The sequence below is a fragment of the Mirounga angustirostris genome, unplaced genomic scaffold (genome assembly GCF_029215605.1).
Source record: "Mirounga angustirostris isolate CCGP_5_RB_7025 unplaced genomic scaffold, mMirAng1.0.hap1 SCAF_14, whole genome shotgun sequence".
Taxonomy (NCBI): domain Eukaryota; kingdom Metazoa; phylum Chordata; class Mammalia; order Carnivora; family Phocidae; genus Mirounga; species Mirounga angustirostris.
The window spans coordinates 72,059,829-72,086,162 of NW_026991722.1; the positions used below are offsets into that span (position 1 = coordinate 72,059,829).

The window sequence follows — 26,334 nt, forward strand, 5'->3', positions numbered from 1 at the left end:
AACAAACAGAAAAGAACAAAAGGAACCCGTGAGTCCTGCCCCTGCTGCTTTGGGCTCCGCTTCCTGGCCGTGTTTTGGTGGGGCCGGTTTCGCCCGTTCCTGAGTTTTGTGATCTGACGCTTAACGGTGAGAGCCAGCACCCAGCTCTGGGGACTAAAAACGCGACTTTGTGTTGCCTGCTGCTTTCTGTGGCTCGGTGTCCCCATCCACGAGGCTTTGGAGTGGCCGAGTCCACTCCGTGGCTTTCAGGGCAGGTCCCAGCGGCCTTCCGAAACGCCCTATGGGGAGTTTCCTTGGGAAAGGCTGGAGGGTGCGTTGACTAAAGTCAACAACATATGGCCTCCGTGGGGCCTCTTGACTGCTGTCCTAGGAGCCATGCTGGTCCCCTCGCTAGTCCAGCAGCCATGGACCTTCGTCACGCGTCAGTCCCATCTGCCCCCTACCCTCCGTGGCTCCTCGCTGAGTGTACCACGTGGCAGGATGAATGCGGGCCAGGCTGGCCTATTTCAAACCCCAGCTCGGCCGCTTGCCAGCTGCGTGACCCTGGGCAAGCTGCTTAACCTCTCTGGGCCCGTTTCCTGGGGTTCAGAAGCGCACCCGTGGCCTTTTGTCGGGCTGCTGTGCGGCTGGATGGGCCCACAGGTGAGGTGCTTACACAGTGCTGGGCGCGTAGTACCCCGTCTGCCGCCGTCATTGTCCTGATCCCCCTCGGGAGCCTTCCCAGTCTTCGGAGTGACATGACTTGCCCAGAGGCGTGAGACCTACTTCCCCCTCTAGTCCAGTTACCCCCTGACCTCGTCTTCTCCCTCTGCCTCGCTCCACACCAGCCTCCTCTCTGCTTCTGCGACACGCCAGACACCGTCCCACCTCCAGACCTTCGCCTTTGCTGTGCCTCCTGCCTGGGGTGCCCGGCCCGGCATCCCCAGGGGACCCCCCCCCTCACGTGTCATCACTGGGGATGCCATCTTGGGCAGATATCCTTGGACCCGAGTCCTGGTTACTGGGGGCGGGGGCGAGAATCTGGAGAGCCCCCGAGTGGAGGGGGAATCCCGCTGCTCCCCCTGCCACTGCCCCTCCGAGCACTGTGGGAAGCAGAGCGGGGCCTGCCCCTGCTGCAGATGGGAAGCTGACAGCCCGAGGAGCTCAGACTTGTTTCTGAGTCATACAGCCCAGTTGCAGCCAAGGTTCAGACCCCTGGCTGACCACCAAAGCATCCATTTTGGCCTGTGTGTGTGTGTGTGTTGGGGGGGGGGTTGGCTGTCTTTGTTCACCCCCTGGGCCTGTCACCGAGATGACCCTCGTTCCGAATACCAATGCAAGGGGGTCATGTTTGCTTTTCCTGAGATTACAAGTAGGGCAGAAATATTTTAAAGGCAGAGCCTGCCCCTCCGCCATGTCACCCTGGAGGACTGGAGGCCCGGGGAGGGACCGGGCAGCGGCTCTGGTTCCTCGCCAGGCCCAGGCTGAGGAGCCCCATGCCGCCCTTCGGTGGGGCGGGTGGGCAAGGGGAGGCAGGCAGCTCCGGCTCCCGGGTGGACGGGGCCGGCGGGGAAGGAAGCGGGTTAAAGGAGAATTCGGGCCTGGAGCTCGCTTTCGCCTGCGAGGAGGGAATAGTGAAGAGGTTTTTCTACCGAGCTATAAAAAGGCCTCCCAGCGTTTCAGCTCCTGAGTGTCGGCTGGAAGCCCGCCAGGGTTACCATGGCGATGAGGAATTATTACTTACTGCCAAGGCTGGGAGAAAAAGCGAGTACTTTTGGCTTCCGAACAAGAGGAGTGGACTTATGTAATTCTCTGTGTTTATAGGCCCGGAGTGGCAGGAGGCGAGGAGGGACCGTGGAGGCCTGACACGGAGTTTTGGCCCCGGCGTGGGGTCGGCGACCGGGGCTTGTGCCTGGTGGGCCTCGGCCCGCGCGGGCCTCGGGGGCGTGGGGGGGGACAGCGGGCCGGGGGCCGGGGTGGGGGGGTGCGGGCCTGGCTGCGGGGCCTCCCCAGCCGGGGGGGACGCCCGTAGTCTCGCGGGAAGGCGAGCGGCCGCTCGGTGGGGCCGCCGCTCCCCGTGTCAGTCCTGCAGGAAGGATGGCTTTGATGTTGGACGCCGTGTGTCTTCTGGAAGCCAGCAGAATAGTCTGTGTGTATGGACTCCACTGACCCACTTGCTGGCACAGTTTACTTCTTTCTTTTTCTTTTTCTTTCTTTTCTTTTTTTTTTTTTTGTGGGAGAGTTACTTCAAGTTGTGTTTGGAGCTGACGTGAGTGGAAGGCTGGTCATGTGCTCGGGTAAGAGAAGTTTCTGGGCTTGGTGGTGGGCAGGGAGACGCGGTGCGGCCGGGTCACGGCCCAGGTGGGCAAAGACCGGGAGCCACCGTGGGGCGGCGGGGCGTCCGTCTGGGGGCCGCCGGGCTCGCCGGGTGGGGGCAGCCCGGTCGCGCCCTGGCCACGGTGGCCTCGGGTGGCCCTGCCCCGGCAGGCGGCGATTGCAGCGCAGCGCTGGGGGCGATGAAGGGCCGGTGGTCACAGTGGTCGGAGTCCCTACGGTCGGGAGCAGGGTGCCGAGAGGCGGGCGGCCCGGCGGGAAGGGCTTCTGGCCGCTGTCTGGCCGCGGGGTTGGACGTGTGGGGTGGGGACCGAGCTGCCCGGAGCTGGGGCGCACGCGTCCTTGCGGGAGAGCGGGCAGAGCCGAGGAATCGGGGTGCTCCTGGCGCCGTGGCTGCAGGGGAGCAGCTGGGGGCCTCGGGATCTGGGGGGTGGGCTCCTCCGCGGGCAGGGGGCAGGGGAGGGGAGCCAGGTGCAGGCAGCCCTGTGGCTGCCCCGGCGCCCGGCTCCCACCGCGGTGGCTCTTGGCTGGGTGCCCGTGTCTGGTTTGAAATCAGCGCCACCGGCCCAGGCTTGCCCAGGGACCTGGCAGCGAGGAGCCGGCATAAACACTGGAAAGTTGGAAGGGCTTCCTGAGCTCACAAGGAGCCTTCAGTTGCAGGCACAGGGGATGAGGGAGCGATTTGTCCTGAGGTCTGGGTGCGCCAGGACCGTTGGAAGCAGCGGGATGTCTCGTGGGGGCCTGGAGCTCGGGCCAGGGAGGGCTGGCTTCCCGGATGGCATTTCTCGTTTGCCATGGACTCGAGTTTGAATCCTGCTTCCATCCCTTTTTACGCTGAGTGGCCTTACCTCACCTGTGTGAGCCTCAGTTTCCTTGTCTGTAAAATGGGGCAAGAGTGAGGGTCATACAGGCTTTGGGATGAGGTGAGGGGGAGCTGTAGCCTCCTGGTTCATTCTGGGGCCAGACCTCCAGGGTTCACATCCCGGTTAAACACTTCTGGCTGTGTGGCCTTGGACAGATTCTCTCAACGGCTCTGAGCCTCAGTGTTCTCATCTGGCAAATGGACGCTCCGTCTGTCTCCACCCCAGAAGCAGTTGTATGGCTCACGGGGGCTAAGAAATGGTCCCTGCGCCTCCCCTCATGGAAGGCGTGACAGTGGGCAGGTCGTGGAACTCAGCTCTCTTGTTCATACAGTGTCAGTGGCTTGCACTTGCGCCTGAGGGGGAACCAAGACTGGCCTGCGCAGGACCCCTGTGGGCTGGTGTGGGGGAGACTCCTTTAGTGTAGATAAGCTTGGATATAAGTTAGCTACACCTTGGTCTCCACTGATTTTTTTTTCTTCTGTGTTGAGAACCCTCCTGTTCTATATGATTTGGAAACTGCAGTCTGGGTCTCGGGAGGTGGAGAGAGAGGGTTCCTCCTCAAGCCCCAGGCTCTGTTTGCATTTGGGCCTGGGTTGGGGTCCCCGGGGCTGTCCCACTGTGCCTGTTCTGCCCCGTCCCCCGCCAAGTATGGGCCAGGCACCCTGACTGCTTGGTGTGGCCTGGAGGTTGGGCGGGCTGGGCTGGCTCTCCCGCCGAGGGTGGCAGTCATCCTGTGTTTGTAAGTGACACCGGATGCTGGGCCGGTGGCTGGCTCGGGGCCTCTCCTCCTGGGCCAGCAGAAGCCGGCAGGGAGTTCCCTGGGTGTCCAGGCTGTCCACGCCAGCTACCCACTGTCCGGTTGTCCTCAGGCCTCTCCTGGAGACCTCGGGAAAGGCCTCTGTAGCAGGGGGCCCCACAAATGTCACCTTGCTGCCCCCAAGCCCCTGGTGCCCACTTGGGTCAGCCGTAGACCTGTGTGGTGGCTGCCTCAGCCCTGTCCTGAGGGTCTCAGTGACTTGACCCACCCCCCCCATCTGCACGGAGGTGCAGGTGCATAGCGCTCAACACACTCACATACACACAAACGCGTGTGTGTAAAACCCGCCAGGTCTGAATAAGGCTCACTGTGTCATCGTCAGTCTCCTGGTTACGCCGCAGGTACTGAACTGGGCCTCTGTAGGGACATCACCACTGGGGGAGGCTGGCTGAAGCGTACGCGGGGTCGAGCTTTCTTCTTTCTTTCTTTTTTTTTAAGATTTTATTTATTTATTTGAGAGAGAGAGAACCAGAGAGCACATGAGAGGGGGGAGGGTCAGAGGGAGAAGCAGACTCCTTGCCAAGCAGGGAGCCCGATGCGGGACTCGATCCAGGGACTCCAGGATCATGACCCGAGCCGAAGGCAGTCGCCCAACCAACTGAGCCACCCAGGCGCCCGAGCTTTCTTATTTCTTATGGCTGCCTACGAATCCATAGTGATCTAAGGAGACACAGAGCATAGGCTTGGGGCCAGGCTGTCCTGGGTTCGAATTCAGGTCTGCCCATTGGTAGCTGTGTGAGTTAGAGCAAGTGGCTGGACCCCTCCAGGCCTCAGTCCTCGTGTGTAAACTGGAGATAGTGTTTGGTACTTTGTGGGGCATGAGGGATGGTTAAATGAGGTGATACACGCTAGGTGTTGAGAAGGGTGCTGGCATGTGCTCAGCGCTGCCTGGGGGTGGTGCTCTTGGGGTATCATCCCTGACGCGATTGCTGTGGTTCGCCCCGCACTAGCTCATTCCACACCCGAGTCAGCCGTGGCTTGGGAGGCTGCTGTATGATCCCCACTTCGCAGATGAGGACACTGAGGCTCGGGTCAGGTGACCCACCCAAGGGCGCAGAGTTTGTGAGGGCTGGGGCTCAACTCAAACCCCAGCCAGAGCCTGTGTATGGAAGTTCTTTGGCTGGGTGACCCCAGGGAGGTTGCTTGCCGTCTCTGAGCCTCGGTCCCCTTCTTCCTTCTCTCCTCACCCGTAGGCTGGGCTTGGAGGTTGGGATGGGGGGTGGTGGCTGGGTTCACGAACTGGGAAAGCCAGAGAGCCCTGACCTCTGGACCCTTTCTCTCACTTCCTGGGCCCTCCCAGAGCCTGCCCCCCTCAGCCACGTCTGCGGCCTATGGGGTCACTCCTGCGACAGCCAGACTCACTTCCTCTCTTAGCACTCTTTCTTCCTTGCTCTGTACTCTGGGCTGCATTTTGCCTTTCTTGCTTTTCCCTGTGGTGAAGGACTGGTTTCTCTTGGACCCCTTCCCACCTCCACGGCGGTGAGAAGGCCTTCGGGTTGTTAACTAGCTCACCCTAGAGCAAGCTGGGTTATCCCTGGCTAGCGCTTAAGCATGAGAAATGCGTTCGGTTCAGCCAAAGCTAATCCAAGGCTAGACACGTCTCCAGAGGCTCCCGAGAGAGGACTTGCGTGGATTTTGTCTCCCTTACGGTGGACTAGTAACTGCACTTGGGCCTTCATGTGTCCCCAGAGGTCCAGGCAGGGCTTGCTTTATGCCTAAGGATTTGGGGGGGTTCCAGACCATCCCAGGCTGGGGCCAGGGGGGCTACCGGTGGGCCCTGATGGGGCTGAGCAGGGAGGGGCGTTCACAGTCGGGTCAGATGATGGAGGCTCTGTCTGAGGCTCGGGGAGTACCAGTCACAGCTTAGGGTCTCAGGTGCTGGGGTTTGCTGGGCAGAGCCTGGAGGGCAAGAAGTGGGCTGAGTCAGGGACGTTCCAGCCTCACGAGTCTTTTGGCTGTTTTTGGAAGCTCCCATCACGGTCCTGCCCCGGACCTTTGTACTTGCTGTGCCCTCTTCCTGCAACACCCTTCCCTCATATAGGCTTCTGCTCAAAGGTGGCCTTCCGAGCAGGGACCCGACCTCCCCAAAGTTACTCTTGTCACCTTATACTGTCATCACTTGGGATTTATTATGTGTCCATCGCCATGTCACCCGAACTAATTCCCCCAGGGTTTTGTTCATCTTGGTCACTACTGTGTTCCTAGCACTGGGCACATCATAGGTGTTCAGCAAACGGTTATGCCTGACTCAGTGTCCCCCACGAGCTGTGGATCTGGGCCTGTCCCCTTTTGGTGATTGAGGCCCTTCTGGGGCTGGACGGCTTCAGCTGTGCCTCCAGGCAAGTCACACCCCCGAGGGCTCTGGCTGGGGAGACTCAGGTCCTTGCCTCCTCCACCCCAGAAGTTCTGCATCTGGGGCTTGAGAATGCCTTTTGGGGACTCCTGGAAAACTAGGGTCCTTTGAAAAGCAGTTCTTGTGTTTGTGCTCAAGAGTGCCCCACGGGAACTGTACCCCCGGAAGGTCTGCACCTCCTAGATAAAGTCAGAGAGGCGGAGGTCATGAGCAAGGCACGTGGGGGGCAGGGGAGGGGTGTAGACAGCATCAGCTTCGTGTATTGAGGGCTGACAAGGCGGGGCCTCCATTGCGCACGCTTTAATTTATTGAGTTCTTCTAACAGCCCTCTGAGCCACAGAGAGGGTAAGCATCTTGCCCAAAGACACACAGCCTCAGGCGCACGGTGTTAGTAGGTAAATGGCATTTTGTATGCAGCCCTGGGAAGGAGCCCCTTTCCCTCTCTGAGAGAGCCCCACTCATCCGGATCTGAGGCCCAGAGATGCCCACACTCTTCCTCGGGATGGCCTGGAGTTGGTTTCTCAGTGTGGGTCAGGAGCTAAAAGGCTGGAGGAGCCGCCCCCCCTTTCCTCCTCGTTGGCCATTTGCATGACAATGAGTCCTTTGTCCCTGGGTCCAGCCTCCTTCCCAGGCTAATAACATAATTCCCGGCCTGTGATGTCATAATGGGCCCTTTCTGCTGGGGTTGGAGGCTGGGTGGGCAGCTGTAGAGGCTGGGCCCTGGCGGGTAATAAATAGAGAGGTGCTGATTATCGGGGGCCGGACGTGCTCTCCTTGCGGGATGCCGATTCATCCTCCAGGAGTGGGATTTGCCTCCCTTTGACACAGGAGCAAACAGATTCAGAGTTTGTTCAGCCCCCTGGCTGAACCACTTTGCGCCTCTTCTTGGCCTGTGAAGTGGGGGTGAGTCATCCCTGGCTGGCCCTCTCCCGGAGGCGTGGGTGTGAGAGTCCCTTGCTTCCTGTAAACGTGAGGGAGGCCCCTACGCCCAAGGCAGGACGGCTCAGGGAAAGTGGGCTCAAACCTGGGCCTGTGGCTTACCTCTGTGTCTCAGTTTCCTCGTCTGCTTGGCGGGGCTTCTGCTGGGGCTTGGTGATGGGCCTCAGTGGGGAGCCAGCGCCCGTCCGTGGGCAGTGTCAGGAAAGGCTGCTGTGTAATGGGGTGAATGGTGCCCCCCAAAAGATAAGCGCACGCATTAATACCCGTCTCCTCTAAACGTGACCTGCTTTGGGAAAGACGTTTTTGCAGACGTGTCTTGAGATGAGGTCATTTGGATTCCCCGGGTGAGCCCTCTGTCCAGTGGCCAGTGTCATTCTGAGGGACAGAAGAGAAGGCACACAGAGGACGCTGCATGAAGACGGGCAGAGACCCCGGGGACGTGGCCGGATGCTGGCGGAGGCAGGGGGGATCCTGCCCGAGAGCCTTCGGGGAGCGGGGCCTGCCCACACGCGGATGTTACACCTTGGGCCTCCAAACCTGTGAGAGAATAAATTTCTGTGGTTTGAACCCATCTGGATTATGGTCATTTGTCACAGCAGCCCTAACAGACTAATACAGCCAGGGACCCCCCCCATTCTTTGGAGGTTGGAGGGAGCTCTCCCTGGGGCAGATGCATGGGGGTTCTCTTCCCCACCCCAAGCTGAGGGTCCAGGACCGAGGGAGGTGGTTGGGGCAGCTGAGAACATCCCTTTATGCCCAGGGGCGTGGGGAGCCCTGTCAGAGGAGTCCCTTGCCCAGAACCCAAATCCACAAATCCCTGAACCTGCCTGGTGCCTGCTACTGGCTCTCCCCCCTCGGGTGACTCTGCTAAGGAGGACATAACCCAGGAGGCAAGAGGCCCCCCAGATTCCATGCTGGGCCCATCCTAGGCCCCGAACGCTCATTCCCCACCTGCCTGGCCGTTCACCCAGCACCTGGGTTGCAGCCATCCCCTGCTCCCCACCCCCGCCCCCCCGTAAGCCGCCTTGTTTGCCAGGTGCCCTTGACAAAGGGAGACACTGAGCCCCGGAGAAGGCAGGCTACAGCCCCTCAGTGGTAGGGATGGCCTTCAGAGTCTCAGGCACGGCTAATGCGTGGGCTGGCGTTGCAGCTTCCAGGAGGAAGGGATCAGAGCCCCGGGCCACACCAAAAGCTTCGGGGGAGCAGGCAGTGTAGTCATGGGTCAGTTCTTGGGACACGCAGGCCTAATGTAGATGGCACCCCAAAATCTGACTTTAAGTGGACCCCTTCTTGGCCTCAGTTTCTCTGTTCACAGAGTGGCCTTCGACCTTCAGCTCAGAGTCTGCAATAATGTTCTCAGTGTTCAGGGACTCAACAAGCATTTATAAAGCGCCTGCTGTGTGCACTGAGCTGGGACTCAGTGGTGGACACAACAGATGTGACTTCCTTCCTCAGGGACCTGACCTTTGGGGTTGTGGGGAGATGGGAAATAAGGCAGCCGGGACTTGGGGAATGGAGATACTAGATCCCGATGGAGGAGATAACAGAGCAGGGGGCTGGGGTGGGGCTGAGGATGCCGCCTTCCTTCTCCTTCTGGGACCTGGGGTGGGGATTTGCAGTGAGCTCTTGGGGGGTGGCCAGATGGACGAGGAGATGGCCGTGGCCAATCTGCAGCAACCTGTGGTTGCCTCCAGCTGGCAGGACTTGGCCTGGACCCGTGAGCAGTGACGTTGGCTACAAGGCCTATGAGGCCCTGACACCGGCCTGGTGGAGGACACAGGGGTCTTCTCCAGCCTGAGTAGGGAGGCTGGGGTACAGTGGTGATGGATGCCCAGGACACAGCGGCCAAGAGGTGGATGCTGCAGAGGGCAAACGTGGGTTTGCATCCAGGCTCTGCCCCTTGCTTACTGTGTGACCGCAGGCAAGTTACTTAACCTCTCTGTGCCTCAATCTTGCTTCCCATGGGTACTGTAATGATTAAGTGAACTGATGATAGTGAGCATTGTATTAGCAATTTGCTATGATGGTGAGTGCGAGGCGCTCACCTTGGGTCTGTTACCAGGACTGCTCAGGACCTGGAATCTGGAAGTGGAGTTTGTTCATCTTTCCACGGTCCTCTTCCTGCCCCTGGGACATGGAGTAGCCTTCTTTGGCCCCAGAACCCCAGTCTCCCCATCTGTGAATGGGGAGCTGAAACAGACTGGTGGCCACATGGAGGTGGGGAGGAAAAGAGGATGGTGGGAGAAGTCAGCACCTATGGGGTCAGGGCTGGGTGTCAGGATCTCTCCCTGCTCCCGGTCTGAGCCATGGCCACCCTCCAGGCCGAGAACAACTGCCTGTTTTACGGCCCAGGAAGCAGGCCCCAGCAGGGATGGAGTCCAAGGTGTGTCTGTGGGTGCAGCCTCATGGCCTCCTGGCTGCAGACAATGCCCCTGTCTGAAAGGAGGGGTGGCGGGGCTGGGGCAGGGGGAGAGAGAGAGCCCTCGCCAGCTCGGGATGTTCTGCCAGAAACCGAGGCCAGAGGCTCCACTTACTGCCTGGGGCTTTGTGGGTGGGGGTGTGCCTGCTGCTGAGGGGTGACCCAGATCTGAGGCAGCGAGGAGGGGCAGCCTTTATCTGCAGAGTTGCTGCCTGCTGGGTCCCCTGTTAGGGCCTCTGATGGCTCAGGACTAGGCCAGGAGACTGCTTCTCCTTCATGGTGAGAGACCGGGAGGCCTGTCCTGGGCTCCTGCCTGGCCCCTTCCTCCTAGTCTGAGTCTGTCCTGGGCTCCCATCTCATTTCTCTTGCCTCCTTCTGACTGGCTTGGGAGATCTCCCTACCTGCACAGGTGAGGAGACCAGAGAGTAGAGAGATCTGATTCCAGGGAGATTCATGGGTTAGAATCTGGGTTTAAGGGGTTGCTATCTTGGGTGACTTGGTTGCAATCGGCAGACTCCCTGCTCCTCCTGCATTTATTTATTTATTTATTTATTTATTTATTTATTTATTTATTTATTTATTTATTTTAAAGATTTTATTTATTTATTTGAGAGAGAGAGAATGAGAGACAGAGAGCATGAGAGGGAGGAGGGTCAGAGGGAGAAGCAGACTCCCTGCCGAGCAGGGAGCCCGATGCGGGACTTGATCCCGGGACTCCAGGATCATGACCTGAGCCGAAGGCAGTCGCCTAACCAACTGAGCCACCCAGGCGCCCCTCCTCCTGCATTTAACACACAAGGCTCAGGGTAAGCTTCAGGCATGGTTGGATCCAGGGGTTCAGGGTGATCGAAGGTGCAGGAGGGGTCGTAGGCCAAGGGACATAAGGGTGCAGTTTGCAAGCAGTGGGTGCTGGGTGGGCAAACAACAGCAGCTGACCACAGCAGCTTCACTGCCAGCTTAGGGGCCCTGCCCAGCCCCACTTTCACAGCCAGTGTGTGCCCTTTGGGGTGGGGGGGTGTTATTTAAGATTCACTGGGTAAGTGGGCCCAGCCCCTCCCACTCCCTGTTTTAATTAGGGGCTTCTCAGGTCCCCCCTCCAAGCCATGTGGGAGAACTTCTGCCTGTCACTCCCCCCCCCCCCCCCAGCTCCCCTGGGCTTTGCTGGGCTCTGTCTTGTGGCTTTCAACTGACCACATGTCAGAAGCCACAGGTCACATCCTGGCAGCCCACGGGCTGTATTTGGATGTCAGACTGATTTATTGGGTTGGGTCTATAGTCTATGTTTTTGAAATAAAAATTGTAAATTGAGGGATGTCTTAGAGTCAGACTTTCTTTGCCTGAAAGGCTTGGAAGCTGTGATCCCCTGGGCCACAGTCTTGAGTGGCCATGATGCCCCCGGCTGGGGCTGAGCCAGTGGCCACCCCCTTCCCATGTCCTTCCACACATGCGGCCCCCGCCTGCCCCCATCCTTGGCACGACTCCAGCCTGGCCCTATGTATTCCAGTCGGGGCATGGTATCTTCGGCCCTCCTTTCTCTTTTCCCCTCCCTAGTTCTGGCTTGGGACCCTCTCCCCCCGAGCCTTGTTAGTCTTGCTCCCTCCACAAACTGATAACCAGATCCCAGGGGAATGCTCGCCGCTCCTGGGCACTGAAGCCTGTGTTCATATCTGGAACTGCTGGCTACAGGGGCCGGAGGGCCTTTTGGATTCTTGATTACTGCTCCGTGATCATCAGAGACTAACTGATGAACGACAGCCCTCGGGGAAATCGAGGGGCTCCTATGATCCACATTGGAGCGTTGGAAAGAGCAGATCAGAGTGGACCCTTCCTCCTTGGCCAGGCATCTGGGGGGGGGGGCGGCAAGAGGGCCTTCCTGGCCAGGCCTGTGGGAGGTGGGCCCCTGGAGGCTGGGGAGGGGGGTGCACGGCAGGGCTGTTGTTGAGTGGGTGGGCTCCCGGTCCTGCAGGCCGCTGCTGGCCAAGCTATTCTTAGCAGCGGGAACATTTGTCCTCCTTCACATGTGGTGGAGGACGTCCCCCAGAGATCTGCCCTGAAATACTCAGGACGACCCCATAAATTCCTCAGAAAGCCGTCCTTGAGGGCCCAGCGTGCGTGGAGGAAGGGCAGGGGGAGGCGTTTCCGGCAGCTGCACAGCTGTGGACACATTTGCCAGATGTTGATGCAGGGAAGGTGGTGGGAACCCAGAGTCTGCTGTCCCTGCTCCCTCTCGGTGGCCCCCTTCACCCTCAGGGTCTTGGCAACTGATGGGCCAGGCCAGCAGACTGGTGGTGGTGGGGTTTCAGGTCAGCCCCTCCCTGTGTCCCGGCCTCTTGGTCATCTCCTGAGGCTGCCTGGCTTGGGGGCGAGGTCTTGACTGTGGTCCCTCGCAGTGCCTAGCTAGGAGGGGCTGCCGCATGCCAAGACCCCCGGCAGGGCCTTTGGCAACACCGTCTTCTTTGATGGGGGCAGCCTGGGCAGTGGGAGCCACCACAGAGCAATACCAGCCCAGCTGGATGCCTGGGCTAACAATCAGGGAGGCCTCCCTGGAGGAGGTGTGTGGTTTGTTTTGTTTTTCTTTTTTTTTTTTAATTTTAAATTGTGGTAAGATAGACATAACAAAAATTTTACCATCTCAACCATTTTTAAGTGTACAGTTCAGTAGTGTTAAGTACATGCACGTGGTTGTGCAACCATCACCACCTTCGTTTCCAGAGCTTTCTTCTCTTGCAAAACAGAAACTGTCCCCGTTAAACACGAACCCCCCATACCCCGTCCTCCTGGCAACCAGCCTTCTACTTTCTGTCTTTATGAATCTGACTATTCTGGGCACCTCCTATGAGTGAAATCATAGTGTTTGTCCTTTTGTGTCTGGCTTCTTTCACTCAGCAGAATGTCGAGAGCTGTGCTCTGTGGCCCATTTCCTTCTTGGTTGTTGGTTCATTTCCGTCCAGGCAGTGAAGCTCCTGGGGCCTGGAGCCCTGCATCCTTGACCATCCCAGGGTCCAGGATTAGGACGCAGTCCCGGGCCCCCGGTGAGTGGATAGCACTCATGGGGAGTGGGCACCGACCGCGCTGAGCCCCCACACGGGTCCCTGCTGCCCGCTGCATTCCAAGCCCCCGGGTGGGGGGCGGAGGGTCGAGCCATGTGCCCAGGCGCACAGCTGGTGCCAGCGTCCCACCCCCCACCGCCCGGACACCAGCCTCTTCTCCGGTCTCCCCCTTCTCCCCCCCACCCCGGTCCCCTCTGCAGAAAAAAATTGCCGTTTGGAAGGCCAGATGGAAGAGCTGGGCCTAATGGAAAACACGTCCCTCCCGGGGCTCCCAGAACCTAATGAGGAAGAGCCAGGAAAAATCCGGCGTCATGTTTGTGAAACACCCAGGAGGGAGGGCGTGTCGCGCGTCGGGGGCTCTCGTGTGGAACCCGGTGACCCGGCGTGCGGGGACGGTTTGTCACGACTGTGGCTTGTCTCTCTCTTCCTTTTAAAATTAAAAGGGGGGGGAAAGGGATTCCCGGAGGGAGTGACTGTGAGCAGATCTTGCTGTGGCGGGGGAGCAGGGCTGGGCGGCCGAGCTGGCCCCAGCCCAGGGGACACAAATGGGAGATAGAAGCGGGTCTCCTTGGCGGCCCTGAGCTGGGCCACTCTTCTTCTGCTCCCTTCGGAGGGTGTGTGCGGCTGGACCTGGCTGCCTTCTGGCTACGTGACCTCGGGCAAGTGAGTGCACCTCTCTGAGCCTCAGTTTCCTGGTCTGTTGAATGGGGCAGTCTGGTTTGGTGAGGCAAATCGGAGCCTTCCCCTAGTGTGGGTGCCTGATGAATGTCACCTGCGGTAAACTGAGGCTGGTCGGAGGGGGGGGGCACAAAGCAGAATCTGGGGGCAGTGGGGGTTCTGGCTGTGGTTGGGGATCCTTTTGAGGGGAGGTGAGAGGTGGGGCGGGTGCAGGGGGTGTGTTTGGCGCCAGGCCTCTGGTTTCCCCTGCAAGGTTGGTGCAGGCTGTGGCCAGTTGGGGCTCTGTCCTGGCACCTGGTCATCCTTGTGGACCCGGAGCTTTTGTCCCCACGGCCCTGGGTATTGTTCCCCCCGGGGTGTCTGTGGTGGGCTCCGCTCAGGCCACCCTGCCCACTTTGGACCGCGTGGGCTGTGGGATCCAGCCGAGGAGGGCAGAGTCCGGCCACGCAGCACGAGGCTGCTGCGTGCCTGCCTCTTTTGGGGCCTCAGTTTCCCGCCTGCAGAAAGAGGGTGTTGAGTGAGGGCAGCCCGCTCCTCCCTCGTCCAGACCCTGCGAGGCCCAGCTCACCCCTCCCTCGGGAAGCTCTCTGCCTTCTCTGTGTTTGGGTGTGTGTCTCCCCAGTCCTGCATAGCCTCCTTGCTCTGGGGACTTGCTCTGCCATTTATTTGGTTGGGCCCAGCCTCGGTTTTCTCACCTGCAAAGTGGGGAGAGTGATAGCACCTGCCCAGCGACTAGCATTGCCACCATCGTTACTGATAACTTGCCTTCCCCGTCCCCACCCCCTGTATTTCCAGTGGTGGAGGGAACTTGAGCCCTCATTTTGGGGACTCTTCTGTGGGTGTTGAGCTTTCCATGGATCTTTTCTCAATGAATCTTTCTACCTGTCTCCCTGTTCTGATTCTGGAGTTCGGGACTGGAGGGAGCTTGGGGGGCAGTTGTGCAGGTTTGGGGGTTCATGGGGGTGATGGTGCTCATGTGTGTCCCCAGCTGTGGCTGGCAGGGAGCCTGATGTGGGAGTATTAGTGGAATAAAAAGCATGCTTGGCTCTGGGGGTTGCTTTAAAAAGTGAGACCCAGAAAACTGTGGACAGTGGGACAGTTAAATCGATGTCCATCTGCTGATTTGTCTGTCCCATCTATCTGTCCATCCATTCATCCATCCATCCATCTCCCTCGCTCTTTCCTCCCTCCCTCCCTCCTTCATCCATCCGTCCATCTGCCCCTCCTTCCCCCTCCAGCCCTCTGTTGAGTACCTGGGGTGAGGAGGTGTTGGGACAGGCCTGTCATTGGCTGGCAGCTCTGGTTGGCAGCGATTTCTGTCCACCTGGTCCACTGCCGTGACCCCAGTGCTTGGCACAGTGCCCGCACATCAGAGATGCTCAAATTAACTCCCCGACTGACCGGAATGGGGCAGAGACCCATCTGGGGTGGGCTTGTCTTGACTGGCCTCAGCTGGGGGTGGGCAGGCAGCGCTCCTGAATGCTGAGTATGGTGACCCAGGGCCACTCAGGGCTACTGCTCTTTGGACGGAGCCATGAGCAAGCCTTGGTTGGGCTCCTGGCTCCTCCTCGGGAGCCCAGTGAGCTCTCTGCCAGGTCAGTGTCACTGCTGCTGGGCCTGCCTATTTGGGAGGGCAGGCAGGGTCCTGTTTTCTATGGGCTCCTGAATGGTGGCTTTAATAGTGTTAAGATTCCAGGTGGGCTGGTCCTTTTACCCGCATACGATGCACAGAGGCCCGGGACCCATTACTCCCTGATGGAGGGCACAGCTGAAATTTCCTTTAACTCAGTGGCACCAGGGGCAGGTTTGATATAGGAGACCTCGAACATCACTGCTGCCCAGAGGGGTGGCACCTTCCTTTCTCGCTCACAGTGAAAGCCTGTGTGACCCCTGGCTCACTCCACTCTTACCATCTGGGCCTCCCTGCTGTTCCTTCCCCACCTCAGGGCCTTTGCACTATCTGTTCCCTCTGCCTGGAAGAGCTTCCCCAGACATCTGCATGCTTTCCTTCTCCCCTTTCTCTCCCCCTCCACATCTTTCCTTAAAGACCCTCTGTGGTGAAGCTGTCTCGACCCCCCTCTTCCCCTGTCTGCCCTCCTCATACTTCTGTTTTTCTCCATGCCACAGACACCTTCTAGCATTCCTGTTGTAACTCCTGTCTTGCCTGCTGGAGTGGCAGCTCAGCAAGGGCAGGGATTTGGGGTCTTTTTCTTGCTTCTGTGTCTCCGTACCTGCCCACGAAGGTTGCTGGAACCATGGCTGATGGTGGTGAGCTGCCGGGGCAGGGAGCAGGGACTCTGCCTTCACCCCCTGCCCTCGGGGCCTGTGCAGGCTCCTCTGGACTCATGGGGGCCGCCTCCCGTGGGGCTTACTGTGTCTTGGGACTGAGCTGAGAGCCGGATCCCCGGCGTCCGCTCTGTGCCAGGAGGCCCTTCGGAAGGTGGAAGCAGATACTTGGCCAGCTCCCCATTATTACAGCGCGCCAGAAACTAGAAACTCAAGGTGTAAACAGCTTCGTTCTAGCTGTAAACAGCTTCTTTCTGCCGCATCCTAACCTCACGTCCCAGAGCAGCCTCGGCGCGCACATCCCCCGTTCTCCTGGGGCCAGGCTGTCTGGTAGATATTCGTTGGATGCCCACTGTGTGCCAGGCACTCTGCCAGGCTCTAGATTATAGCAGTGAACAAAACAAATATTTATCGAGCACCCACCATATTGGGTTAAATAGGGTATCCCCCCCCCCTTAATTCGTGTCCACCCAGAATCTGGGAATGTCATCCTATTTGGAAAGAAGGTCTTTGCAGGTGTCATTAGTTAAGATGGGGTCATACTGGATGAGGGTGGGCCCAGAATCCAATGACTGGGGTCCTTGTCAGAGGAGAGGACACATGGACACGAGGGACACGGCCAGGTGATGAGCAGCAGGGACTGCAGTGAGGCGGCCACAGGCCAAGGGACACCTGGGCTGCTAGCAGCTGGAGGAGGCAGGGAGGATCCCTGGGGGGGACCATGGCCCTGCCCACATCTTGGTTTGGGACTTCTGGCCTCCAGAGCAGTGAGAGAATGCATTTCGGTTGTTTTCAGCATCAGTGTCTCTCCAGCCTGGCCGGTGGGGACGGGGGTACGAGAGACCACGTCCCCTGTGTGGGACCCGTGCCTTGTCCTGGCACGCCAGAGGTTTCTGGTGAGCGTGCATGTGTGTGCGTGTGCTGGGGGCGCCTCTCGGGCTGACAGCTGAGTGTTGGTCCTGAGGCTCCCCCACCTGCCACAAGTTCCGATGGCGGGGCCCATTAGTTACGGGAAACATGCAGGCTTGTGTGGCGCAGACAGCTGGCCTTTCATCTTCGAAGCCTGGGCTCAGGTCTGAAGGCTCCCAGGCACGTTTCAGCAGTCTCAGCACCTTAACAAGCACCCCCCCGCCCCTCGCCCACATCCCCCCACTCTCAGAGACAACCCAGCCCTGGCCTGCTGTAATTCTGCCCTCCCCGGAGCTGAAGCAGGCCGCACACGACATGGAAAATCTATGGAATGTGCCTCGGTGGGGCCTCAGCGTCCTGCCTGGAGAGAGGAATGTGGGGGCAGGAGGCTCTGGCCTCACCTGGTGTTACTGGCACTTGCCTGGACAGGTTCCCTTGTTGAGCACCTGCTGAGTGCCAGGCCCACTGAGAGGCTCCGGAGATGCAGCAGGGAGCAAGGCAGACAAAACGCGCAGCAGGGAGCTTCCTCCTGCGGATTTGGAAGCCTTACCAGAGCCACGCGGTGGATGAAACAAGGGATGTGAGGTTAGGATTATGGGGTGCCGCCACACTGGACCCACAGCCTGTGGGCTCTCGTGGGCCGCTGAGTGGCCCTTGCTGGGTGCCGCCTCCGGGGCAGGTGCGGTGGAGGGCCACGCTGGGGCCCCTGCGGTGTTTGTGGGGGCCCCCACCGTGGGCCATTCACGGGGAGCCCCATTCTGGACTGTGCACGGAATCCCCTGCCGTGGGCAGCTCTGGAGTTCTTGGCCCTCCCCTGACTGGCTCGGTGGCCCTGGTGTCGCGGTTTATGGCTTGGGTATGTAAGGCCTGGGTGGGCCTCTGGTGTCCCTGTCTGGGGCCCTGGGGCTCAGAAGCATCCCACACCACCTGGCTCAGCAAGTTCTTTACCTCGCCTGAGTGCCATCTTTTCTCCTTGGAGCCCTGACCTTGCTGTTTGCTTCATTGAGCACCTGCTGTTTACCAGGCGTGATGGTAGTGCTTCCCAAGCATGCTGTCCTCCCAGCAGGCTGGTGGAGCAGGGGCTCTTGATATGTAGCTGAGGAAACAGATGCAGAGGTGTGAGGCATCCTGCCTGAGGAGGGGACAAAAGGTCCCTGCGCCTGGGTGAGCTCCGTCCCGACTTTCCTGCCTGTGCCTGCTTCTCCTTCTCTGTGGCTTCTGCTCTGCTCCCACCAGCATCATCTCTTGCTTGGCTGTCCGCAGGAGCCCCTGGGTCTCCCCTGGCTCTCTGCAGTGCCTGCTTGGAAAACACAGTGACCCTTTATTTCCCCAGCCATCGTCTGAGGATCCTCGGGGCTCTTAGAACAGGATCCATCCTGCCATGGCCCGGGAGCCTTGAGTGACTGTCCGCCCTCCCTGCCTTGTGCTCACTCAATGAATTTCTCAAGCACAGGGGTGCCTGGTCTCACCTCTGGGCTCCCGTTTGGGCGGCGGCCTCTACCTGACTCCCCCGACTGTCTTGTGCCCACTCCGGGAGTGCTCCCCGATGCCCCCTCCCCCTCCCCAAGGCTGGGGTAGACTGAGCTTCCTTCTCCAGGCTCACAGTTTGCTGCTTGTCTGCCCCCGCTGCACCCTGCTGGAGCACCAAGACCCTCTGTGGCTGGGCCCTGCCTCATTCATTCACTTGGGGCTCAGCTCGCAGTGGGGACCCTGAAGTTTCTATAAATAAATGGGTGCCCACCGCCCTCTCCTGACTCCAGAGCCACCAGACCTGCAATGGTATCGGGGCTGCCGTGTCCTATACCCGCTGTAGGCTGGGTTCGTTTTCAGAACGCCTTCCAGCCCAGCCCAGATCCGGGGTACCCTCCTGCCATCCCGCGGGGCTCCCTCATCCTCCCCTCCTCCTGTCTTTGATGAAGGAGTGTCCTTTTTCTTGTCGTTCACATTCAAACCTCGATGAAGTCAATGCTTAAATTTGTTTTTCCATTCACAATGTTATGCAAATACTACCTTTACCTAATTTTAACACATTTCCCTCACTTCGAGGCTGAGGCTCCAGCCTGGTGGTGGTTAGCAATCCCTGCCCACCCCCTGGCAGCCTCCAGTCTGTTTTCTGTCTCTATGGGTTTGCCTATTCCGGATACTTCCTGTAAGTGGACTCAGGCACAATCTGGCCCTTTGTGACCGGCTTCTTTCACTTAGTGCGATGTTTTCAAGGTTCATCCGTGGTGTGGCTTGTGTCAGTGGTTCATTTCTTTTTGTGATTAAATCATGTTCCACTGTATGGATGGACCACAGTTTGTTTATCCATTCATCTGTTGATGGACTTTTGGGCTGTGTCCACCTTTTGGCTGTTGTGAATATTGCTGCTATGAACGTTCGTATACATGTATTTGTTTGAGTCCCAGTTTTCTGTTCTTTTGGGTATGTGCCCAGGAGTGGAATTGCTGGGTCATTTGGTAATTCCATGTTTAACTTTTGGAGGAACCGCCAAAATGTTTTCCTAAAAAAAAAAAAAAATTTTTTTTTTTTGAGCTGGCAATAAATGTGACTGAGGTTGGGAGGGATGGAAATTGGGTTTATTAAATAAGCTTGTGATGAATGAAGGAGGCACTCAGAGTCCTCTGGCTTTGGGGATCACATGCGTGTGAGGACGCTGGGCCAGGGGGCTGCTGGGGTGACCTGTTGATGGCTGAAGCCCCCCAAGCTTGGCAGTGGACACACCGTGAGTCTTGAGGGAGTGGGAGGCCAGCCAGAGCCTGGCTGAGGAGGGTGAGGAGGGTGAGGGATGCCGCCGAGGATTCTCCAGGGCTGGTTTGGAGAGATGTCACCTCCCCGGCTTCTGGAGCCCACGTGCACCACCCGCGTGAGCATCTGGCAGAGGCTTGCCTTCTCTAGTCGGCGTTCTGTTAGGCAAAGGAAGTCAGGAAAGCTGTGGGTAAATCAGACTTCTCTGCCGCCTTCTGCAGTGCAGAATCAAATAGCGATTTGGAAGTTGCCCGCCGTGCTCTTGGAGGAGGGGCAAGCAGTGTGAGCATCTCCCCCACCAAAGTGCTGGCCTCACCTCCTCGGAGAGAGGGGGCAACTGCTGAAAGCCCAGAGAGAGAGAGCAGACTAAAATGCGCGTCGCTGCATTGTACGACCGGGCTCTGCTGGGCTTGGAGATGAACTGGAACAATGGGATTTGTGCAGCAGTGGCCAGACCTGCCCCTCTCCCAAGGCCAGTTTCCTGTGTCCTGTCTTCAGGACAGATGCCATGTTGCCCTTGGTGGGAACTGGCAGGGGCAGCTCCTTCCCCTGTCCACATCAGAGCATCACTGTCACTGGGCTGGAGCTACTCAGAGATGGTTCTAGTGATAGTGATGCGAGCAGCTCCTGTTAGCTGAGCAGGATGTGTTCCCATGCTCATAAAAATTACATCCTGTCGGCTGGGAAGAGCCCACGTGGGCAACTTCCTGAGGTGCTTGTAGGTGCATTGGTCCGTGACTCCTTTCTTTCTTGGGTGAGTCAGAACTTCTGGTGGCAAGTGACAGAAACCCAGGTTGGGCCGGCGAAGCAAAACACACAGGAACGTCTCAGCTCTGCTAAACGAATGAGCAGGCTTCGGCTGCCTTCAGGCATGGCTGTCATCAGGACCCGACTGTGCGCTCTCCACCCCCAGCTCTGTCTTCCGGCCGGTTGGTGTCGTTGTCGGGCAGGCACCTGCCATGAGGTGACCCCAAAGCTGCAGGCTTTCATCCTCCCCGCTTAGTCCCAAGCAGAGCGCCCCCCGTTTCTTCTTCCCCCGCCCCCCCAGCAAAAGTCTCAAGACCGCTGCTCATTGGCCTAGGTTGGGTCACATGCCCATCCCTGGACCAGTCCCGGGCCCAGGGGATGCAGGAATCTGATTGGCCAGGCCGGGTCACATGACCACCCCTGGAGCCCGGGGAGGGAGGATGGTTCCCGGAAAGGACTTTTGCTGAGTCTACAGCAGTGGAAGATCGGGGTGGGGAGTGGGACGCAGTCAGGCCCCCAGGCAGGGGTCTCCTTCCTCCTCTGACCCCAGCGTTCTTTCACAGTAGACCCCCACCAGGCAGATCACCAGTGGAGGGTCCGAGCGTCCACACCCTTGGGGCACAGTCGTCAGCGGCAGGGCAGGGCGATGAGGGGCGCCGTGAGGTTCCAGGGAGCTGGGGGTACGTTCCATTTACTGATGGCGGGAGATGCAGCTCCGGCCCGCCCCAGCGCGCAAGAACATCCGGGGGCGCGGCCTCTGCGCCCTCTTGGCTGTTCCTCAGCTGGGGGATGGGGCTGCACGTGGCGGGGCCGGAGGGACACCCCTTTTCTGGGTGGCTGTTGAGGGTGGAGTGTGGAGGAGGCCCGGGTCGTGCCCGCGGGCTCCCGCTCCGAGCTGGGGCGGTGGTAACCGTGCGCAGGCTGATGGAGAGGGAGAGGCGGATCCTAGGCAGGACGGAGGCCCCAGAGATTACGGGCAAAGGCAGCTTCTGAGGGCCTCCTCGCTCCCTTGACTTGAGTCCTTTCTTCTTCCTGAGCCTCCGCTGCCCCAGCTGTAAAGACATTGGACTGATGCTTGAGCTGCTTTCCAGCCTGGACACGGGTGGTTTCTCTCCCGCGGGAGGCACCGTTTACCTGCCTCCCGGCAGCCATTTGGGGCCCCGCTGGCTCTGGTCTGTGTCCTTAGCTGTTTTTGCACCGTCCAGGCTCCTCACTCCCAGCTCTGCTCCTGCACGGGGTCACGGGGAATCCCAGGCAGGCCCGCGGGGTCACACTGTGACCTTTGTCCTGCGGGAACTGACCCTGCCCACCGCGGCCCAGGACACTCATGTGTTCCTTACCCTGGCCATGCCTCCCAGGACAGGTCCCCAGCTGCCTGCCTGAAATGGGTGCTTTCGGAGAACTTTGCCCTGGTGACTCAGAAACCCGCAGAGGTCTTGGGGTGAGGTCAGGTGGGTCGACAGGGCTTGGGACCCTTTGGGGGGGATGGGGCAGCGCCCATAGAGTTGGGGTTCACGGAGTGAGGTCGGGTGGGCTGAAGAGGGCTTGGGACCCTTTGGGAGATGATGGAGGCAGTGGGCACAGAGTTGAGGTTCCATGGGGTGAGGTCAGGTGGGTCAGAGAGGCTTGGGACCCTTTGGGGAGGGGTGAAGCAGCACCCACAGAGTTGGGGTTCCACGGGGTGAGGTCGGGTGGGCTGAGGGGGCTTGGGAGCCATCTGGTGGGGGGCAGTGCTCCCAAAGTGGGGGTTCCATGGGGTGAGATCAGGTTGGCTGAGGGGGCTTGGGAGCTATCTGTTGGGGGGGCAGTGCCCCCAGAGCAGGGGTTCCTGTGCCTGCTGAGTGAGGGCCTTGGTTATGGGTGGGGAATGGCTTTCCCTGATGCGGCTCATGTGGCAGCTGTTGGTCTGGTCTCTGGCTCAGGGGTCCCTCAAATGCCAGTCGCATCTCCCACTGTCAGTGGGCAGGAAGTGCCCCAGCGGCATGGAGGAGGCTCAGGAGGACCTGTGTGCTTGCTCTTCCCCAGGGACCAAAAGAACGACCAGGGGGCCCCAGCAGGGTCCCTAGAGGGGCCATTGCCCTGTTGCTGATCTTGTTTCTTTTCTGGTTTTCTCTCAGGTGCCTGTGACAGGGCGGCCCATGAGCAGATGACAAGGACTGGCTTTTAACCTTGGTGGCCACTGAGAGGGAGATTATTGGGGCCCAGGAGCCCCTGGACGCTCACCGCCATGTCGGGATCCACGCAGCCTGTGGCACAGACGTGGAGGGCCACTGAGCCCCGCTACCCGCCCCATGGCATTTCCTACCCTGTGCAGATAGCCCGGCCCCACACGGTAAGTAAAGGGTGTGTGTGTTCCCCGGGGTCGCCTTTGGGGCCTTCTTCTTTCACCAAGTCCCCACAAGGGCTGGTGTGACTCCCAACGGTGTCTGACCAGGGCTCACTGTGTCCCCCAAGGGGAAATGGGGTGCCACGGCAGAGACCACTGGCGTCTGGAACTTCTGGTGAAATCTCTTAGCTCCCACTTTAAAGCTGGGAAGATGGAGATTGGGGCCAGGTTGAGCTGGGTTCTCTGTCTCTCAGAGTCAGCAGTGGAATTTGCATACAAACATGGAGCACCTACTGAATACACTTTCCTGGCAGCCCAGCCTCCCCTGGACCCCTTCTTGCTTTACCAGGGGGGCCATTGCTGACAGCCCCTCGCCTCCCTGCTCCTTGGCCCCGGAGCTCCTTCACTATGGTGATGCTCAGGGCTCTGAGATGATGAAGCTCATGTCTCTGGAGCCCTGATTTGCGGATCCGGGGTGTTGGTTCTGCTCACCAAGGAGCCGCCCCATCTCTCGGGGATAGCCTACCTGTGGGGAGGCAGAAGTGTTCTCACGTGCTGGCCTGCACACGTGTGTGCGCTTGATCAGCTCTCCTAAGCTGCACCCTGCTCTGTCCTTCCCCGCGCAGTGGCCCTATTTCCTGCCTTCACCTCTAGCTGCGTGGTGTGGTTGTAAGGATGGGCCTTTGGTTCTGCTTTGTTGGCATTTATTGGGTACCTACCGGGTACCACGTCCCTGGTGCTTGCCAGAGGGCTCTCAGGGTCTTGGGCCTCCCCGTTTGACCAGCTGGCAGTTCGGCGAGGGGATGTGGGGCCTTGCGGTCGTAGCTGGGGGAGAGGCTGACTCTCTTGGCCTCTGTGTGTGCATGCACACACGAATACTACTTAGCGTGGTTCCTCCTCATGAGGAGAGGAAGTGGCGGGGGAGGGCATTTCCATCAGCATGTGAACCCACTGGCCCCGCGCAAGGGTGTCCCAGACACAGCGGCCTCTTGAGGATTTGGGCCCCCCCGGATGCTTTTCAGAGCCAGCTGGGCTAATTGGGCACATTATGGAGTCCTGTTACGAGAACTTGCCCCCGCATAGAGTCTTCAGATTTTCACAAACAGCCCAACGAAAGAGCATCTTGCATCGTTATCCCATTTTGCAGATGAGGGGACTGAGGCCAGAAGATTAAAGCACGGGCCTCGGGTGAGATCACTGCTGGGAGACAGTCGGCTTCAGCTTCAGGGTTTTTTTTTTTTTTAAGATTTTATTTATTTATTTGACAGAGAGAGACACAGCGAGAGAGGGAACACAAGCAGGGGGAATGGGAGAGGGAGAAGCAGGCTCCCCGCAGAGCAGGGAGCCCGATGCGGGGCTCGATCCCAGGACCTTGGGATCGTGACCTGAGCCGAAGGCAGTCACTTAACCAACTGAGCCACCCAGGCGCCCAGCTTCAGGGTTCTGAGCCCCTGTCACGGGTGCCTCTATTTATTGGGCGGCTGCTATGTGCCCAGGGCCAAGGAGTGTGCTCCTGGGGGTGAGTTATTATCATGTAGTGTTGTGATCTTTATTGTGATCACCAGCAACAACAGCAAAACCGTGGCCTCTCGTTTGCCGAGCACTACGGCGGGACAGACGTTCTGTTCAGAGCCTGCTGTGCAGACAGCTGCACGTGCGGTTCCAGATCACCCCGGAGTGGGTCTCGGACGTTCTCTCTGTAGATGAGGAATGTGTGCTAGGTGAGGAAACAGGCCCAGTGGCTTACCCCATCTGAGCCTCAGTTTTTTATTCATAAAACGGGGTAAGAAGACTATCTGTTTCCTAGATTCGCATGGCGATTAAACGTAACGAGGACTGAGTGCTTATGGCGGCGCCTGGCACGCACTCTGCCCGATGCGTGCATTTGACATTATCATTGCTTGTTATTGTCGCTGTTACTGCAGCTGCCCGGAGGGGCTCCCTCTCCTGAGGACCCCTGGCGGATGCCTCTGGCTTCTCTCTTGTTTCTTGGCACCCCGCCCTGCTGGTTCCCACCCCTCTCCCACCCCCTCCCCTGTGGACCCTATAGCCCCTGCTTGCCGGCCTTCCCTCCTGCCCTGCCCTTTGCCTCAGCTGGGCCCTCAGCTGGCCCTCTCCCAGTCATTTGGGGTCACTGGCTGACCCATAACATCTCCTGTTCTTCCCCCGCTGGGCTGTCAGTGACGCAGGATGTGGCTGGACAGGACCCAGCTGTCACCACCCACTCCAGGCAGGAGGCTGAGCTCCAGGGGTGAGCGGGGGTGAGCGGGGCCCTGGGGCAGCTATGGGGTGGGGCGTTCCTGTCCTGTGTGTGGTGGCAGCCGTGGGCCCCCAATCCCTAACCACCCTGCCTTGTGCTGGGGTGGCCCAGCCCTACTTGACACCTGAAAGGCAGGAGCAAGAGTTCTGGGCACCCTGGGGATTGTGGGGGGTCTTGCTCTCCCGGGCATGTCTCCCGGCTGGAGCCACTTGCCCTTAGTTGGTGGGAGGTCAGCATTGGCTCTGTAATCTGGAGATTACCCACCCCCCCGACTGCAGCCACATGCCCTCTAACCCCTTCCCATCAGCCCATTTTATAGGCGGGGTTTGGAGATGCTCCCTCTTTTTTTGAGTCTAGAAGACAGAGAGTGGAAGAAAGGGGAGATCAAGACACAGGGAGGTAAATGTCCCATCCAAGAGCCAGGCAGGAGCCCAGTGTATGGGCTCCTAGCATAGTAGCTAAGGCAGGAAGTTGGGAGGAAGGGGAGGGGCCTAAGCCGGGGACCTGTGACCTTCCTGGGGCTCAGTCCTCTCCCACACACACTCCTAAAAGGTTACCTTCAACTGTGGCACCTCCTGGCTCCAGAGGCCTCTTTCAGTGTGCTCTGAAATTTCAGCTGCTTGGACGGCCAGTCCCCCCTGGAGTCCAGAACCTCCAGATGTGGCTTTGAATCTCTGTCCCTTCCAGCTTGCTGAGTGACACTGGGCTGCTCACTTAGCCCTGTGGGGCAACCTCAGTTTTCCTATCTGCGGTATGGAGTTGTGGGTCTGGGCCTCAGTGGAGGACGTTTGCAAGGTGCTCAGGGCAGTGTCTGCATGCAGTAAGCATTTGGTGGTCCTCTCTTTCCTCCTGGCAGGGTGACAGGAGCCCCAAGGAAGGCCTCTCTGCCTTTGGGGCTCCAGGACCCTGGACTCCGAGGGGCAGTGGGAATTGTCCCGTCGGCTGGCCCACCACCTGCAGGCTGCCTGCTGTGGTGTGCGTGGCGTGAATGGAAGGCATGATTCCAGGCATGCTTGCAGGCAGAGGCCTGGACCCGAAGGCTGTGGGAAGCCCACCATTCCCCTGACCACTTTAGACATGCACTCAGCCTCCCTGAGTCAGGCACCAACTTCGGCACGGTGCACATTGCTCGTCGAAGGCCACCTGCTCTACCCTTGGAACCTCTCTGTCCCCTGCTCTCGCCACCTCTGTGGTCTTGGCTTCCCTCCCTCACAGAATCAGGACCCCACATCTTTCCCTGAGGGTCTCCCAAGATGGAGGGTCCTGACATCCCCTCCCTGCCTCACCTCTTATCAGGCTTTCTTTGGACTTCTCCTCCAAGTCCACTGGGACCATCTGAACTTCCCTGAGTTCTTGTAGTCCTTGTGCTGAAGGACTGTGTTAAAGTCAAAAGGTGCAAAGCCTGACATCCAGCAGTACTGCTTTCTGCTGTGTGGCCTTGGGCAAGTTACTTAACCTCTCTGTGCCTCAGTGTAGAAGGGTAGTTAAGAGCACAGGCTCTGGAGCCAGACTGCTTGCATTCACGTACTGCCTTAATGATATCCTAGCTGTGGAATTTCAGACAAGTGGCTTTACCACCTCATGCCTCAATTTCCCCATTATTTGAGCAAGATAATCATAGGATTC

At 59.0% G+C, this 26,334-nt stretch overlaps 1 protein-coding gene across 28 annotated transcripts in view; it reads left to right on the forward strand.

The window, feature by feature from the left end:
* Positions 1–26,334, forward strand: part of NCOR2 (nuclear receptor corepressor 2) — a 213,348-nt gene that overhangs the window by 43,014 nt on the left and 144,000 nt on the right. For 26 of the 28 annotated variants that reach the window (XM_064578226.1, XM_054510566.2, XM_054510568.2 and 23 more), the window contains exon 3: positions 22,240–22,454. In XM_064578226.1, coding sequence (XP_064434296.1) covers positions 22,350–22,454 — 105 coding nt within the window. In that variant the 5' untranslated portion in view covers positions 22,240–22,349. Of the gene's footprint in view, positions 1–1,988; positions 2,277–22,239; positions 22,455–26,334 lie in introns of those variants that run through there. The other 2 variants (XM_064578227.1, XM_064578234.1) reach the window with 1 other exon arrangement.